Source organism: Anabrus simplex, chromosome 8, assembly GCF_040414725.1.
Source record: "Anabrus simplex isolate iqAnaSimp1 chromosome 8, ASM4041472v1, whole genome shotgun sequence".
Lineage (NCBI taxonomy): Eukaryota > Metazoa > Arthropoda > Insecta > Orthoptera > Tettigoniidae > Anabrus > Anabrus simplex.
In genome coordinates this window covers 214,877,100-214,890,554 of record NC_090272.1, presented here as the reverse complement: position 1 = coordinate 214,890,554, position 13,455 = coordinate 214,877,100, and the positions used below count along the sequence as shown (strand labels likewise).

Here is a 13,455-nt window from a genome sequence, read left to right as displayed (position 1 = left end):
AGAAACCTCCACTGGCATCATAGTCAGATTTGTTGCAAATGCAGGTTTAATTGCCAAGCCCACTACACTCTGTAAGTCTCTGTATTTGGGTGACCTTTCCAAACGTAGGTGTATCTCCCTCCAACTTCAGTAAGGAGCCCCTCATCACTGATATGTCCCATTCGTATAGAATTATTTTATATTTTATTTTTACAATTTGCTTTACGTCGCACCGGCGATGATGGGATAGGAAAGGGCTAGGAAAGGAAGGAAGCGACCGTGGTCTAAATTAAGGTACAGCCGCAGCATTTTCCTGGTGGGAAAACGGGAAACCCAGGAAAACCGTCTTAAGGATTGCCAACAGTGGGGTTCGAACCCATTATCTCCCGAATAGAAGCTGATAGCTGTGTGTCTCAAACTGTACGGCCACTTCATCGGTTCATTTAGTATTAATTATTGGGGGTATAAGTGCAGTCTCTCTTTCTAGACACTGGAATTACGTGTCGATTTTGTAATGTTCGAACATTCCATGCTCCTATTTTCATAGTCGTCGAAAATTTAATTTCTTTATTTACAAGGCTAAGGTGATGCCAGTTGAGAAGAAACCTTAAAGGATTGAGTGTAGGGTCGGGAATCCAAAATTGGTACAGGTGGGTCATTTAAAGTTTTCTCCCAGGATGGTAGGCTATTTTGCTGAGTGAAACAGAATCAAGATGCAGCAAACCCAATGCGGTGAGTTGTGAGTTTTGATTTTGCAAGAATGAGTGATCTCTCTGACTTAACTATCGTTATCGTCTGTTTGCAGAGATAATTTGATGTACAGGAGAGAAATCTGGGTGGACTCAGGATATCCTATTCATAAGTTGGATGTAACATACCTATATACATGAAAGACGCGACAACGATTTCTAGTACAAACAGGTGGAAACAATGGCAAGAAGATACTCCAAATAAGGAGATAATGGCAAAGTAAGGAAGCTTTACGCATAAAAAAGATTCGGTGGTGGTGTTTATTTGATTGGGGGAGGGTAGGTCATTAAGAAAATCATGGACTCGGCACTGGAGAGTAAGAGTAAGAGAGTTAGGAGACCAAGACTCAGCTTTTAATTATTAGAGTTGTGGAACTAAATGAGGCCGCAGAGCTAGTTGTAAATTGAGGATTGTGCGGGTGCTTAGTTCATTGTATACACTTATAATGCCTATATACATTATAATTATCGAGAAGCTTATCTTCTTCGCGGCCAAGGAATGGTGTGGACAAGAAGCAAGTTTCCCATACATTATAATATGAGCTCAATGTTTATTTTACAAATATTCAGTGCACTAAATATTTACAATATCATACAATATGTACATTAATATAGAGTAAATGGAGATGAGGACGAAATAAATAACAACACGCACACACACTTCAGCAACACACTTTCAGTTCGTGGAGTCTCTCCGACGTTTAAACTGTAAAGGAAGAACACAGAAAGAGTCAATTAACTGAACAAACATGTCTTACCTTTCCCTTTTCACCCAGTCATGTAGGTTAGTTCGGCGAGAATTATGATGTGTTAATTTTATGCATGATCTTTTTAATTACATGGATTTATTAAGCTTTAGTTAGTAGTGACTTGCCTTGAGTTTCCAGTATTATGCATACATATCTTTGAAGCAGTTTGATAAATGAAGCATGTTCTCGCGTGTTTTAACGAATGAGGCAAGTAGTATAAATTCTTCTTGTTTAACAAAAGTATGATTAAATAGTACATTTTTGACAATATAAACTACGCGGTCACTTTACGGTTTATACGTATTGGAAGTTATCCTGCACGTAAGAAATAGTACACACAAAAATGTTAATTAACTGTATCAGTAACAGTTATGAAACTATTTTATAGTAAGGGTAAATAAAAATTATGATGATCAGGAGGGATCTTTTTATAAAGAAAGTATAAGAATCTCCTCGAAATAGTTTTGTTGTGTGGTTCTGTATTTAAGAAAACATTAACTAGCTAAGAATCTAGCTGGATTTTTATTAATTTAAAAACTATCGTGTATACAGGCTTATGTAAGATAAATTTAAACACATGATTTTTATGTCCAAGTATTTTTGTGACTATCGAATTCTGAATTCAAGGCAGGTAAAATAAATAAATTATATTTCAAGTTTTGAATTGAACAGTGATATAATTTTTGCATATATTATTAGTTTAATATACACTGACTGACAGAGCAAATGCAACACCAAGAAGGAGTGGTCAGAACTTTATGCCAATTGCAGGGTAGACTGACGTCACTGAGGTATGCTCATGATGTGAAATGCGCCGCTGTGCTGCGCACGTAGCGAACGATAAATGGGACACGGCGTTGGCAAATGGCCCACTTCGTACCGTGATTTCTCAGCCGACAGTCATTGTAGAACGTGCTGTCGTGTGCCACAGGACACGTGTATAGCTAAGAATGCCAGGCCGCCGTCAACGGAGGCATTTCCAGCAGACAGACGACTTTATGAGGGGTATGGTGATCGGGCTGAGAAGGGCAGGTTGGTCGCTTCGTCAAATCGCAGCCGATACCCATAGCGATGTGTCCACGGTGCAGCGCCTGTGGCGAAGATGGTTGGCGCAGGGACATGTGGCACGTGCGAGGGGTCCAGGCGCAGCCCGAGTGACGTCAGCACGCGAGGATCGGCGCATCCGCCGCCAAGCGGTGGCAGCCCCGCACGCCACGTCAACCGCCATTCTTCAGCATGTGCAAGACACCCTGGCTGTTCCAATATCGACCAGAACAATTTCCCGTCGATTGGTTGAAGGAGGCCTGCACTCCCGGCGTCCGCTCAGAAGACTACCATTGACTCCACAGCATAGACGTGCACGCCTGGCATGGTGCCGGGCTAGAGCGACTTGGATGAGGGAATGGCGGAACGTCGTGTTCTCCGATGAGTCACGCTTCTGTTCTGTCAGTGATAGTCACCGCAGACGAGTGTGGCGTCGGCGTGGAGAAAGGTCAAATCCGGCAGTAACTGTGGAGCGCCCTACCGCTAGACAACGCGGCATCATGGTTTGGGGCGCTATTGCGTATGATTCCACGTTACCTCTAGTGCGTATTCAAGGCACGTTAAATGCCCACCGCTACGTGCAGCATGTGCTGCGGCCGGTGGCACTCCCGTACCTTCAGGGGCTGCCCAATGCTCTGTTTCAGCAGGATAATGCCCGCCCACACACTGCTCGCATCTCCCAACAGGCTCTACGAGGTGTACAGATGCTTCCGTGGCCAGCGTACTCTCCGGATCTCTCACCAATCGAACACGTGTGGGATCTCATTGGACGCCGTTTGCACACTCTGCCCCAGCCTCGTACGGACGACCAACTGTGGCAAATGGTTGACAGCGAATGGAGAACCATCCCTCAGGACACCATCCGCACTCTTATTGACTCTGTACCTCGACGTGTTTCTGCGTGCATCGCCGCTCGCGGTGGTCCTACATCCTACTGAGTCGATGCCGTGCGCATTGTGTAACCTGCATATCGGTTTGAAATAAACATCAATTATTCTTCCGTGCCGACTCTGTTTTTTCCCCAACTTTCATCCCTTTCGAACCACTCCACCTTGGTGTTGCACATGCTCTGTCAGTCAGTGTACTTGAGGTCTTTCATTTTCATGCCCTTTAACGTTCTACCCTTCATGTTGCCGATACTAGTAATGATTTAGGTGAGAATGAACGTGGGCGTGTGTTATTTGGTTCAAAGACGATAACAATTAGACTGAATACTTACTGGACTGCGTTCCGGGAGGCACGAACCCGTAACCTGAAGCTCCTACTACCACACCACTAGTCTCTCCGGGGGTTCCTGCAGGAGCTTGAGGAAACAGCACTGGGCCTGAAACAAGAACACCGTTCACATTTAGAGGGTTTGAGTGCTAGGATCATTGTGCTCACCAGACCGACATGCGTTACTTTCACTTTCAGAGGAACACAATGTTATATCACACATGGCTTAGTTAAGGGGGGAGACCCAGCTTAACAAAGGAAAAAAATGGTTAATATTTATTCGATTGTTAAAAATGCTACAATTGTTGTTGACAGTTTCTGCACATATCCCAATATTGGCATGCTTCCTGGCAACCAGAAGCAACTTCAATAATGTCAAAATTTTAGTCATTTTAATATTTTAAAATAAAAAGTTCAAAATTTCCCGCCTTTTTAACAATATATCACTGTTTCCCTTATAAATTCCAAGTTTATAAGAATTTTCGTACTTTTCCTATTTCAAAGTGTGTATCAAACCTCCAGCTACAAAATGAACCTCAATCATTAACATAGACTGTAATTCGGATTTTTTGTTGGGTTTTTATTCCGAGCACCAGAAAATATTAATATTTTTGTAAATAAATATGTTATATAAAATCTAATTTAAATCCCATTGATCTGAATGAGGTACAGATAGTAGTACAACACTATGGGAGGAAACTCTGAAAAAATCATAATTATCCGTGAAACAGTAAGGGAGTTATGAAGGAAACGTTAAAAAGGCGGGAAATTTTGAACATTTAATTTTAAAATGTTATAATTAGAATTATGACATTATTGAAGTTGCTTCCGATTGCTCTGAAGCATGCCAATACTGGGATATGCGCAGCATTCGTCAACTACGTTTGTAGCATACATGACAATCGAATGAATAATGGCCTATTTTCCCTGTGTTAAGCTAGGTCTCCCCCCTTAAGTACCTACAGTATTTCTAGAGTGTTCGGAACTACACGACAGACTGAGGAATGAGATTGTGATGGTCACTGATATGTTCTATACTCACGACTATAAGGTTTCAAATATGTTACTTGTATCTTTCCAAAAATTATACATGCGTTGTTGTATATATTATTTATTTGATAAATAAATATGACTTGTTCATTTTTACCGGTCATTTGACATGATTTTCAAAATGGGTTGGTTTAATAAATAATTTATCGAAAATGGAGAATAGAAATACAGGCTCATTGAAAGTAATTACCAATTCTGATAGGCATCTAATATTTTAAATAAACTAAACATTTTAAAATATTTAAAAATGCTTTAAATTCAGAGAATTGAAATAAAGGATCTCACCACCACACCGTTCTCTCCCCAAAAATAAACTATGTTCTTCAAGTTTATTTATTTATTTATTTATTTATTTATTTATTTATTTATTTATTTATTTATTTATTTATTTATTTATTTATTTATTTATTTATTTATTTATATTTCCATTTCTTTACCCTTTCACTCGAAAGATTTCTGTGTACCACAGTGTTTACAGAATAATATCAGTGATGCTATTCAGCGTTAATTTCATTTTAATTGCCATGCATTTATCTGACCGAGTTAGGTCTAGATATTTCTGTTCTTGTTACTCTTTTGACGGATTCAGAACTACTTTGTCCACCTCGTTCTAATGCCCCTCAGGCACTGGTTGTTTATTTTCTTGCAATATGGCGCACAAATTAAACCTAAAATGAAACCAAATATAATGATGACTTGAGAAGTGATACTCGGATGAGATCTTCTAAAATACGTTAGTACCATTTCCCCAGAAAGATGCCTGTTATTTAATAATGAGAAATTTGCCATGGAGGAGACACTGTCCGCTAAAACAAATCCTTTCTTTAAAAATGCTTTGTTGCTGCAGAGAAGAGAAATAAAGAAAAGAATATCTACGGCAGTAAGTAAGGGTTTACAACAAGAAAGCAGTTTATAAAGACTACCAGTATGAAATTGGATGCAGGAAAGCATTTTAGCGCGTGACATGTACAGGCCTATGCAGCTCTGATTTATTTACAAGCCCTTTCTCTTTGACTACCTCCACTATGTACTCTTCTTTCTTTTCTTACCCTCTTCCTTTCCTTTACTTATTCTCCTTTTCCTCTTTCATCTTATTCTTTTTCTTATTCTTTTCTTTCTTACACTTTCTCTTTTAAATTCTTTCTTTTCTTTCTTCCTCTTCCTTTTTTAAACCTCTCTCTCCCCCTTTTCTATATGCCTCTTTCTCTTTTACACCTTTCTCTCAGTCTTCTTCCTCTCCTTATCCTTAACATTCTCCTCGTCCTTCTTTTTATCCTTACTCTCTCCTGTATTTTCTTCGTTCGTCTTTCTGTTCTTCTTGTCGTCCTTCTCTTCCCCTCCTCCACCTCCGTTACGTCTTCCTCTTCTTTTCTCTTTTCTTTGTCATCCTCTTCCATACTCACTGCTGTTATTTCTTCTTTTCGTCCTTCTCGTCTCATTGTGTTATTCTTCTTTTTCACCTTACTCTCTTCCTCCTACTTCACTATATTTTCCTTCTCCACCTCATTAGCCTTCTTCCAGTTTTCTAATTTGGCATGAAACTAAGCTCTTTTAATTTCACTCACCACCGTCGCGCAGATTCGCCATGTTCTCAGTCCAAGCAAATATCAGCATCCACCACCCGTCCTGAGAATGCAAAAAGCAACGCGTCCAAAACATGAGGAAACTGAGAAGCGGCGAAGCTAAAATAATATACCATGCGTTACCTGGAGAACGATCCTGCTCGTAGTTGGCCAGGGAGTTGATCTGGCGAGGGAACCGCCCGGAGTGGTGGACACCTGGCAACAATACCTCAAGTCACGTTTCTAGCCTTGCACTAACCAATATACACGGTATACAGTCATCAGGTCGCTCAGGAGAATCGGTATCGTACTTCATGTTCTATTAGACTAAAGACTTGTGGCATTCTTCATGACTATTCCTGTGGATGGTGTGTCTTAACCAGTGTTAGTACATGGCCAGTATCAGTAACAAAATAAACCATAAACCACCCACGTACAAGCCATGAAGGTCCTTGGAGGAGTGGAATATAAAAGCTTGACTATCCGTGTGGACAGCTCTATGCCTAGAAGTTTTTGCCCTCAGGAATTTGCTTAGTACTCATTTTTGTTCTAGGGTCATGTGCCTCTTCAGAAGTGGGAATTACGTTTCTATTTTTCCGACTTCCTGATGGGAAATCGAACCCATATCCTTCCGAGTTAACAGAGCACGCCTTTACCGTCTCAGCTAGGCAACCCCTAGGGTCAGTATTAGTATGTATAGATCAGGGTAGAATCACCACGATAATGGAAACGGTGACGAGGAATTGAAGATTCAGAGACAGTACGTAATGGATCCTCTAGTTTTCATTCCAATGTACTTTCCCGCGTTAATGACATATTATATGACGATTTGTGTGAATTTAAAAACACTATAAATATCTACATGACTTCGACATGTCTCTTCAAATCTGTAGAGTAATCCTAAGATGGGCTGTGGTAGAACCCAAGAAAAGTTGTTATGCAGATGACTCCCCTCCCCAGAATGCCGTTCCTAACCTCAGTGAGTTTGATTATCACTCTTCCTAGACCTAAGCTTCGGTCCTAATAATGTCCCTCGTTGTGGTGTGCATCACCTCATTGCCACACAAGGACGTAATTAGGATTCGCTTCTAGAAGCCCCTCCTCGCCCGCTGAATGGATTCAATTTTTTGGAACCACAATACGCTTTAATAGCATCGATCTCCGAAGAAATCAAAAGTGATTATTTGCATGACTGTGGATCGGTTCACGAAGAATGTGGATGGCAATTCTCCTGAACAACCTGATTTTATTCCTGTAAATCCTTCCAACTTGACTGGTATCTAATTTGAAATGGCAATATTCACTGTTTGCGCGTGGAAATCGTCCATAAAATGTATTAAACTTATGTCATATTCACTCCTCCGGTGGGCGCAATTTGCTAGCGCCGATCACACTCCTAGTATGCAACCCGCATTGCGATTCAGAGCAATAGCGGAGGTAGAATGGAAGGGCTTTAGCAGCAAGTAACTTATGTGTATATACACAGTAGAGGCTTCCATAAAATGGACAACATTTTTCTAAGATTAATCTTATAACCAGGGAAATCTATTCTTGCTCTAAATGATATAGATAATACACTTATTGCGTTCTCACTGTGTTAAAAAATTAATTACTGAATAATATACCTAATTGAAACAAAATTATTTTCTCAATCATGGTAGGAATTAAAACAAATAAACACCGTGCCATATATCTATGTTGTTGTTGTTTTTGCTGTTGTTGTTGTTGTTGGTGTTGGTGGTGGTGGTGGTGGTACGATTCCACGGCAAACAAAGGAATCACCTGGAGGGACATATTTGACACAGACAGAAGGACCTAACAAAAACAGACTCTGCTGGATCTCCTATACTAGGTTGTAGTATACAGTATTGCTTTACAGAAGCGTTTGGTGGTTTGCCTATACAGCCAGGCGTCAGACGGTCATTATTTTAACCTATGGTCTCCATATTCGGTTACTCAGGTCTCTAATACACAGTCCAGTGTGTATTGGGGAATAAATAAACTGTTCCAACCAGAGAATGCTTCAAAATCAGCGAGTATGGATGTTATCGCGAATCAATATTTATCTCTTGATTGTCTCAGTATTTCCAGCCTCGCTAATAGATAACTGAGCAAGTGTAATGGATTGAAATTTACTTCTGGAAGGTGAGGTAGCTCTTTCCCACACCAGCACTATCCATAAGTGATCTAACAATTGCCTGCACCCTGTGGTATTTAACTTCAGAGATGTCATGGGATCCAGCGTCTCAACACTGGTTATGCCATTGGCATAAAATGAATAGCTTACAAAATTAGCTGATTATAAAATATTCCCTATGAAGCAGGGTAGACCAACTCATCAAAGGTGTTTCAACAAACTCGACGACTAGAAGATGTTCGAAGTCTACAGAGGTAGCTTCCGCAACTCTACCTTCTTAAATGTTTGCCTCTGAAGCGTAACTTAAGCTTGGCAGGAGGGCTGGTACGTAGTTGAGAAGGTACACGAGCTCATGTCCATTGGAGGCGTATCTGAAAATAGTTGCGCCACCTGGGGAGACACGAGGACACGCGTTCACTTCTTAAAACCTCTCTACCAAGGAGTGTCCATGCCTACAATCGTCAACCTGTTCACACCACCAACAGTCAGATAATACACATGTTGATATAAACATGTGGATATGTGGTCCCTATGAAGCTATTCAAGAATCAATTCCTGCTCACCTGGGCTGTCAGGGCCGTTAGAGCGACCCTGTGGCGTCAGTCCGTTGCCGAAGAAGTTGTCATAGAAGTCTTGTTGTGCTGCCACCATCGCTACGTACAGCACTACTAGACAGATGACGATGACTACCTGCAACGAGAAACAGCAGCGTCCTGCATGAGATCACCAGAGAATTCTGTGTTGTGCTCATTTGAAGAAGTGATAGGCATAAATAGATTATCTGTCTGCTATTCTTTACCCGTCTTACCTGTGCATAGTGAGAAATTATTGCTTATCTATGAGAGTTCCTTAGAATTTATGTTATAGGTATGAATGTACACTCAGCCGCACAAAAATTGGCCGTCGCAGAAGATGACTTTCTTTCAAAATCCTTTTGTTTGAAATAGGTTGAATATTTTGTCCAGGTCGTAGGATTCTAAGTATCACCTCTTCGGCCACCAACTATCCACAGTTTACTCATATCCTCGCTTTTCGAGAATTATAAAATTAAATATTTATTTGCCGGCCAATTTTTGTGCGGTTGAGTGTATATTTTGTTCCGAAACATTGGGAGATGAGACGAATTTTCTAGCTGTAAATGCGGCTACGTATCCTTATTATTTACTTTCCTACCTTGGACACGTCTAAATGTAAAATTTATTCGAATCAATAAAACTATGCCGTAAGCATCCTCTTCACAATCCACTGGCATGAGAAATTCCTTGAGCTGCCTCTCCTCATGTCATGATAAAAATAATGAGCACCTTCTTCGCAGTACCGACCTACAGGATTACTACTGCCCGTGTGAGTGAGGGGCGATAGAATACGTGTATGACACAACTGATCATAGAATACAAGATGGAGAATATAATCATCACTAAGAGCGATGTGACCGAAGCAGTCTGTCTTCCTGCATTTTGTGGGTTTTCCGACACAATGGACTATCTCCTCGTTCGTAGCGTACTATAGTTCTCGCAATGTCCTCATTAATGATCAGCAACTCAAACGTTAAGCAGCACCACCCGCCGGTTCAACTGCTGACCAATAGCAGAGAACTCATATACGGCTGTCTGGGAGGTGACTCAGCTGTTGACCAATAGCATGCTTGCCTCGTTAAAGACAGACTCCACGTGGACCACAGTGTGGACTTCAAAAGCGTGCCGGGCGTTAACGAGGACATTGCGAGAACTATGGAATCTTCAAACCACCGCGAGTGATACATACATCCTCATTTCAAAAGTATGCAGGTGGTTCACTGATAAAACATGTTGTGCTTCTGGTTTTGATTTCTACATGTGGATCCCAAAATGCATGTTGATGGTGTTAAATCGTAACGCTGCTGCGCCGCAGCATGCTGAAAGCGTGGACTACGTGCCTAATAACAAGATACCTCTCCTCCATTTACACGGTGTCCTCTAAAACAGTTCCGACAGTTATTTCCTTCAAGGAAGTAGACATTTACCGCAGAGCTGAGCGTGTGCTAGCGGCCTAGTGAAGGTCGACCACACAAGGTCTGTAACCTCCGGGACGGCGCGTGCGCCACACAATGTGAAGGACGGAGATAGTGGCGCGAAACAATATTACTGAAGGGATAATTTTAGATGGAGCGGTTTGAAAGTTTCTGAAAAGCTTTAAGCGGACTTCACGCTGGCACTTGAGTAGAAGGATTCGTACTGTATTGCCAACCGTACGGTAATTTGCCCTTCTCCTATGACGTTCGGACCGACTACTGGACCGTACTTATTATGTACGCTCTTGCTGGAATTTTGTAGTGTGACATATTTTTAAAGTAAAACAATATTCATTGCAATATTTTTTTTAAAGAACGAGAATCAAAATGTTTTCTATCTCCCAATTCCCCTAATATCTAGTACTACTAAATTTGTGATTTACTCCTCTCGCCCCGCTTATGAACTTTGGACCTGTGTATCATTTCATTTTCAGGACATTGCTTTATTTTATGCTGACTTAGGTCTGGGCAAGTGTCAGTGGCTCAGTGTATACTGTACCACTGTAAAAAGTGTAATGTGCTCGGGTTCGGAAGATAGTGATGTTGGTTTGTCGACACAAACAATCAAAAAGTTTCTAGAAGAAAACTAAAATACAGAGAATCATGTTCGCTGGCTCACTACCCTACAGACCGTAGGGTCCAGCATACAAAATACCCTAAAGCGATTACGTAAAAAATTCTACTGTACGGTCCTCCTGTCCAAAATACGGTCCATTTTTATCTCCCGAACGATTTTGGCGTCTTCTAAGGTTGGCAACACTGGATCTTCTCAATGCACACCATCTCTAGACCGCAAGAAACGGATAAATATCCTAAGAAATTTCCAAAGAAACGAATGTACAGACAGGAGACTCCCTACTGTTATACACTAATTGGAGTTAGAATTGGGAAGGAAGGAGTCGTGACCAATATGTTAGGTAAAAGCCACTAGAGTCCCCTGAAGAAGTGAAAGGCGAAGGGTTCTACTATGGGATAGAGAAGTTAGCTCTATACGCAACCGGTTTTTCTCTCATTGATGAAGGTGGTACTGTAGAACCGCGTTTATGCGGATCCCGGAATTGCGGTTTACCCGGACTATATGCAGTTACATATTTCAAATCTAACATCTCTTACATTTAACGAAACTGGCGTTCCTTAATTCTAAGACGATTATTCTGAAATATTCTGAAACGAATTTCAGTAATAATTAATATGAAATATTTTGAAATTAAATATTTCGTTTTATTGATGAAATATTCTTCATGTAAAATAGTACTTTTAAGAGTGCTTCTTTGTAATGCTTGTTGTGAACCCGAATTTACTTTTAGGACAAATCCTTTTTACTCCGTCGTATATATATATATATATATTAGTTTTCTCACTGCGTATGTTTTATTGGTATCACTGGTGTAGGCAAGACTCCCTCTCTCACTCCACCGTCCCCATTGCTTTATTACAGTAATTGAAATAACGTAGCCTACATTACCCTAACTGAATTGGAATTTGTACTGCATATGCTGCATTTTTATTGTTAAAATTAAGTACGCCTTTGGCTTTGCTCTGTTAAAATGCACTAAATGAATATAAAGAGTGTAATTTATGTCGTTAACAAACTTTTCAGATTGGCTCAATACAGCTTACTTCCAATGCGATCGTAGTAGCATACACCACTCATTAGTTCCCAACACTACTACTTCTTCACACCACTAGTCAGATAATACACGTGAATGCATGCATTGAAACATGCTCCATTAACATCTTTAGACAATTTTTGAAAATCAGCCTCAGTGAATGTTACGAGTCTGAGAAATTCGTCCAAGCAGCTCCAGCTTGTTCGATCGAGGCATGTTTCAAAATCTTGCCCCCAATTCTCTTCAGGATCATTCTCCTCATCAGTTTGTAGTACGAACTAAAGAACATTAAAGGGCGATAATCCTTCGCTTTCTCCAGTGGATTACCTGCTTTATGAACAGCTATAATTTTCATTCTCTTGAGTTATTCAGGAACACATCCGTACTCCATAACAGAACTAGCACTTGGCCCGCACATGATCAGGAATTCATTATGAATACCATCAAGCCCACAACCTTTCCCTGGTTTTATGCTTTGGACCCGATAAACAGGGTTGTATTGTGCTTATTTCCAGTGTAGGATGTCATGAAGTCAATGTCACGATTGCCTCAACGTAATGTTATAACTAGAGTCCGGATTATTAGTTGCTGATAGGTTAGAATGCAAACTTACTTAAGCCAGTAACAAGTATACCCTACAGTGTGCAACGGTTATGCTATGAGATTTGCATAGAAATTAGGGGTACAGCCTATAGAACTCCCTGAGTTTATGCTACTCTTCCTACATTATGGTACAACGGGTTGCATGGCACTTCCTACAAACCAAATTAATTTGCATTCTAACCTATTACCACCTACAAATCCGAGGTATAGTTATAACATCTAGCACTCATATACAAGGCGATGCATGGCGAGTGACAACTACTGAAAAGCGATGAAGAACTACGCCGTTTCCCTCTCACGTGAGCACATTCTGTGAAGGTGGAAATGGAAGAGCAGAACGGTGGAACCGAGCGAGAGAGCGAAGAACCCGAGGAAAGTGTGAGCAAGTGGTGCGTGTCTCATCTGACGAGGCTACAGACCGGAACAGAACGCTAGCAGCCCCAAATTACATAAAGCACTATTACGTTAAATCTTCAGAAATCGCTCGGAAGTAGACTGATAGATTCTGGTCTTTAATGCATTCCAGCATTTAACATGGCCTCACGAGGCTTTCTCCGGCGATGGAGCTTGAAGTGTTGTGACAGTTCCTATGCATTGTCGTAAAAGACCAATTATGTGCCCATTCAAGTAGTCAGCAGGAAAATAGCGTACTTGGCTGCGGATAGTTCGTGGTTCGAATACCACTTTCCTCATCACTTCAGGAATAA

The 13,455-nt window shown here is 40.8% G+C and overlaps 1 protein-coding gene across 3 annotated transcripts in view; it reads right to left on the bottom strand.

The window, feature by feature from the left end:
* Positions 1 to 1,274: 1,274 nt before the first annotated feature.
* The window catches only part of LOC136878714 (uncharacterized), a 137,121-nt gene continuing 124,940 nt past the window's right edge, over positions 1,275 to 13,455 (bottom strand). For 2 of the 3 annotated variants that reach the window (XM_067152156.2, XM_067152157.2), the window contains exons 2-5: positions 9,049 to 9,175; positions 6,493 to 6,564; positions 3,741 to 3,845; positions 1,275 to 1,434 (exon numbers count right to left, since the gene is read on the bottom strand). In XM_067152156.2, coding sequence (XP_067008257.1) covers positions 1,430 to 1,434; positions 3,741 to 3,845; positions 6,493 to 6,564; positions 9,049 to 9,175 — 309 coding nt within the window. In that variant the 3' untranslated portion in view covers positions 1,275 to 1,429. The remainder of the gene's footprint in view (positions 1,435 to 3,740; positions 3,846 to 6,492; positions 6,565 to 9,048; positions 9,176 to 13,455) is intronic. The other variant, XM_067152158.2, reaches the window with a different exon arrangement.